Here is a 5,379-nt window from a genome sequence, read left to right as displayed (position 1 = left end):
GTGCAGCATGAAGAACCTCCGACCTCACAGATCCAAGTCTGTACCCGAAGGCTCGACATCCCCGTAGATAAAATGTGATTTTACTTATATGTACCAGCCTGTTCTTACAAATGTGTTTGTGCCTCTGCAGGATCAATCTGATTCTGGTCCTCTGTGTGTTTTTCTGTCTCTGCTTGGGTCCTTCTTCTGTTTTGACCCCTCATCACTCCTAAAACTCCCCTGAGAAATCTCTCTTGCACTATAACTGAATGCTTTGTTTTCCTCAGTGTATATTTCCTTCAATTTCCTTCACAGATTGTCTGTTCACTTAAGCTACGTTCACATTACAGACCTTAATGCTCAATTCCAATTTTTTTTTTCCAGATCCGATCTTCTTGTGTTGATGGTTCATATTCATGTTTGCAAGCGATATGTATGGAGCTCTGCTGTGAGCCCTGCCGAGTTCCTAAGCTGCCACACATTTTATGATTTGTATTTAACTGAAATATGAGTCATCATGTGCATACAGAAATGCAACAGGCAAATTGTGCAGCATGTTCCTTCTTGTTCGGCTTGATCAGAAACTTCATAAGGTGGCCCAGATCTTATTTGAAAAATCTGATTTGATTTGTTCACACATCTGTCAAAAAATCTGATCAGAGACACTCATTTGAGTCACTTCAGCACGTTGTCTGATCGTAGGCACACTGCCCCAAAAAATCACCATAGGCATCAAATAATATATATTAATCTGCAGATGAAAATAGTCCTGAACTCCTGTTTAAGAAACATTTTCTAAAAAACTACAGCACTAACACATTTTTGGTTTGTGGGACTTGTGGACACATTTAAAATACAGAATAATGCCAGCTTTATTGAGCTTTAATAGCAGAATCTAGGACATTTCTGACATGCCATCCAAATGCCCAGGGACTAGTCCTGCTGATCACCTCTAGTATCACAAAAGAATTTGGTCACTATGGTAACATTTGTAATAACCAAGGAGCCTGTTTTATTCAGACATGACACATGAACAAATGTTTTATAGAATATTGCAATTGGGTGAAAACCTTTTCTCAGAAAATGGAAAAGCAGTATCTTTGGTTTTGAAAGCATTTTGAAAGAGTTTTACATATTCAGTGTTTGAAGACTTGTCTATAGAGTATACCGTCTTTTAATCAATATTAAAATGTGTGAATTAGAATTGTGAGGTTTTAGCAGCACCAACAGCAGCAGCAGTATACACGAGAGTATTTTTACCACACAGTAGCTGTGGGAGAGTGGCACCGTCAGCAGACCTTCAGCCACTGACAGAAATGCTGTCAATCCATGTGAACGGTTCACACTTCCATGTGAGTCATGAAGTGTTATTTCTGAATAATACACAAGGTTAAGTGATCTGTGCGGTTTCTCTGTGTTCATTCTCTCTCTCTAGACTATATGAAGGGCTCTTTGTCCAGTACCTGCTCCCTCAGCAGTGAAAACCCCTACGCCACAATCAACGACCCTCCTGGTGTGTGTAAACACTCAGAGAGCAGCTATGTGGAAATGAAATCACCAGCTCACCATGAACACATGACACACTGCTGCTCCGGTGCCATCATCACCACCACTACCACCACCACAGCACCTGCCAAGAACATCTACGACATGGGTACGTTTGAAGAGAGTGAGTTTTAAAGGAATAATTCAACATTTTGACACATACACTTCTTCGTTTTCTTTCTTTCTTTGCCATTTCATTTTCTTTCTAACTTTTTTCTGGCTTGTTTACTGATAAACAATTTAATATATAAACTTAACATAGTTCTTAAGAGCATGATATTAGTGATATTTAATTGGCTCACTAGTTAAACTTGACACCTCATCATTCTTTGTTCAAAATAAACACTCCAATTCTGATGCTGCAACACATTCCAACCAAAGTTGGGACAGTTGCATTTGAAACAGGTGATTGCGATCCTTATTTGGTACGAAAGTGGCATCCAGCCTAGCCCTTTAGAAGCAAAGATGAGCTGAGGACCACCAGTTTGCCAACATATGCAGGAGAAAATTATTGAAATGTTTAAAAACTAATGTTCCCCAAAGAAAGATAGGAAGGGATTTGGATATGTCACCCTCAATGGTGCAGAACATTGTTAAAAGATTCAAGGAATCTGGAGGGATTTCGGTGCATAAAGGGCGCAAGCATAAGCTGGATGACCTCTGATCCCTCAGATGGCACTGCACAAGTGATATAACCACATGGGGTCAGGATTACTTTGACACACCTGTGTCAGGCACTAAAACACATAGCTACATCCATAAATGCTGCTTAAAACTGTACTGTACCAAAAGGAAGCCCTATGTCAGCAGGACCAAAATGAAAAGAACCATTCAGACTGTTACCAGCATCAAGTCCAAAAGCCAGGGTCTGTCATGGTCTGGGGTTGTGTCAGTGCCCTTGGCAAATGTAACTTACACTTCTGTGATGGCTCCATTAATGCTGAAAAATACATATAGATTTTGGATCTGCCTTCAAGACGACATCTTTTCCAGGGACGCCCATGCACATTTCAACAAGACAATGCAAAACCTCATTTTGCACATGACCAAGGCCTGTTTGTGGAGGAAAAGGGTGTGAGTGCTGGACTGGCCTGTCTGCAGTCCCGACCTGTCCCCAGTAGAGAATGTGTGGCGCATTTTGAAACACAAATTGCATCAACGAAGACCCAGGACTGTTGCTCACCCTAAGACTTGTTTGCAGGAAGAATGGGACAAAATGACACCTGACACATTTAATCACTTGGTGTCCTCAGTCTCTAAACGACTTTTAAGTGTTGTGAAAAGGAACGGAAACATCACACCGTGGTCAATGCTTTACTGTCCCAACTTCTTTTGGAATGTGTTGCAGGCATCAGAATAAAGTTTATGAGGTATCACACCAAATAATGTGCTGCTGTATTGTTTTCAATGTAATACAGGACACAGATGATTTACTCATCACTTTTTGCAGTTTTAATTTGAACTTTTTCTGATTTGGGGTTGTAGTTTGTAGATTTTTTTACTCGTCTCATTAAGACATTGAAATTTTAATTTTCATTTAAATATTATTCTTCAGTATTTTCAACTAGTCAAATTAGGTATTTACTTTCTGCAGCTGAGTGACCAACACTTCAAAATGTTAAAAACTTTCATTTTACAGTGATCACCTAGAACCAGACAAAAAATAACTATTTGATTACTAGTTGATTAATCATTTCAGTGCTACTGGAATTCCTCATTTCTCTCTCTCAGAGCCAACCATCAGCATCGTCCAGGGGGCCAGCTGTGTGGTTGTTCCCAGTTACACTCAGAACCCGTATGACCTGCCCAGGAACAGCCACATCCCCGGCCACTACGACCTGCTGCCTGTACGGCCCAGCCCCGCTCTCAGCCACAGCCTCCCTGTGCACAGCCACAGCCCCTCACTGCCCGGCAGCCCCACCGGCTCACTGCTCTAGAACACAGAGCTCCCAGGCTTTATGCTATACCAGTGCTCCCAGTTCATCTGGAACCACAAAACTGAAAAGATCTTTGTTTGTATGTTTGTTTGTTTGTTTTCTCAATCGACGAGTGCAGATGGACATTCAGAGGACAAAGGACGTTTTGTTGGAACTAATAGTTTTTTTAAAATTTATTTATTTATATGTGTGCGTGTGTGCGTGTGTTGATGGGTTAGGAAACTCCTTGTAGTGCCCAGACTGTTGGACTGCTCTTTGATATTTTATCATTGTATTATACCCAAATTGTTTGAGCTGTTTTTGTGCCAGTCTATAATATGTATTTGTATTGTTTTGTAAATTCCTCCTCATCAACAAACATGTCAGTAGAGGGAATATACACATACATACGTATGCACACAAGTATACCTTTTTTCTAGTATGATGATCTCTGTTATTTTTGATAAGTCCTGGGTCAGACAGCAGGAAGTTGATGGACAAAGAAGAACAAAGAATTCCTCATGTGATTGGGACTATTTCTTAAAAGTGAACAGTAAATGTGTGGGACAGAGACAAGACTGAGGCTGATGTCGCACCTGGATTGAGTGTATCTACCAAGCATTTACAATGACAGAGAATCATATGAGCCATATAGCTCACAGTACAAACAAATTTGTATGAATGACTGAAGTCAAACTGTTCATTACTCTGATAATCTCCCAAAAATGGACTGAAAAAGTTATAAATAAATTCACACAAATGGCAGTCTGGTCAGATTTACACTACCTGTATAGTTCTGGTATTTTTACACATTGTTTATTTCCTGTTTGCATATTTAAAGATCCTGCCAGGGACCCATATTTTTCTCTGAAAAGTTTTTGTATGTACTGTAAACAAAGTGTTGTGTATTGGATGTACAGTCTGTGTACACTAGCGATTACTATTGTGATTTTTCTTTGTTGTGTCAAACTTAAAACACATGCATGCCAAAGATTAGCCAGTTAGCCAGGAATACCCTTATAATAATGTGCTTTGGTGCAAATTGATGATTGTCATCTGACTGAACATGGGAACTGACCTGAAACATGCTTTTTAGGATGTTTGCATCAAGGTTGGAAGTGCAAGCACTTCTAAAAGTAACCCTTAAACTTTTATTTACCTCCTCACCAATAATTTCGTTTAAGAAATACTACATTTTAGTTCCCAAACAAAATACATGTTTCTGATTGTGTTATTAAATGTAAAATAGAGCCATAATGCATAAAATTCCTGCTAAATTTCTAATGACACACACAGGTCAATTTGGTTAGAAATACTGATAATTATACCTTGGCGAATAGCAATAACAGAACATTTTGACAATCACATGTAAACAGCTTTGTTTCCCCATATATTTGAGTCCATTCTTTTCTTCCATTTGCTCTAACTTTCATTAGCTCATTTGTCTCTTCTTTGTCTTTGATCCCAACCACAGTTTCAGCTACAGTAGATGCACTGAGTGGTGCTTTTTTGTTTGTTTGTTTCAAGATCTGAAATGAATAAAGTTGTCACAGCTCAGGAAGTGACCAGCTGAGTTCATTGTCAGCAGGGATGCTCATCACCTGAGCCACACATGCAGAGGACACACTTTTCTTCCTCAGTGAATTGGCTCATTGAGCTGGTAAAGTAAAACGTTATTGTTTTCATCACACTTTTTAATATTTTGTAGATTTTGGTGGTCTGTAACAACAACTCACTAAAACTGGTTTACCATAATGTGGGTAAATACGGACCTAAATAATTTCTGTAGCAGTTGTCATTAGGTCAGTCCACAAATTACCTGGAATCTGATTTTGAATGTAGCTGCCCTGCCATCAAACTGAGCTCTGTCACTTCCATATAAACTGTAACCCGAAATATCTAGTCTGGTGTTCCCACATGCAGAAGCTAAATAGTTTCG

At 39.4% G+C, this 5,379-nt stretch overlaps 1 protein-coding gene across 6 annotated transcripts in view; it reads left to right on the top strand.

The window, feature by feature from the left end:
* Positions 1-5,379, top strand: part of LOC109951239 (multiple epidermal growth factor-like domains protein 11) — a 163,069-nt gene that overhangs the window by 120,921 nt on the left and 36,769 nt on the right. For 4 of the 6 annotated variants that reach the window (XM_020585608.1, XM_020585607.1, XM_020585611.1 and 1 more), the window contains 2 exons: positions 1,415-1,648; positions 3,256-5,100. In XM_020585608.1, coding sequence (XP_020441264.1) covers positions 1,415-1,648; positions 3,256-3,461 — 440 coding nt within the window. In that variant the 3' untranslated portion in view covers positions 3,462-5,100. Of the gene's footprint in view, positions 1-1,414; positions 1,649-3,255; positions 5,101-5,379 lie in introns of those variants that run through there. The other 2 variants (XM_020585609.1, XM_020585612.1) reach the window with 2 other exon arrangements.

This window comes from Monopterus albus, unplaced genomic scaffold (genome assembly GCF_001952655.1).
Source record: "Monopterus albus unplaced genomic scaffold, M_albus_1.0 scaffold372.1, whole genome shotgun sequence".
Classification (NCBI taxonomy): Eukaryota; Metazoa; Chordata; class Actinopteri; order Synbranchiformes; family Synbranchidae; genus Monopterus; species Monopterus albus.
This window is presented reverse-complemented; position numbering and strand designations above follow the sequence as displayed.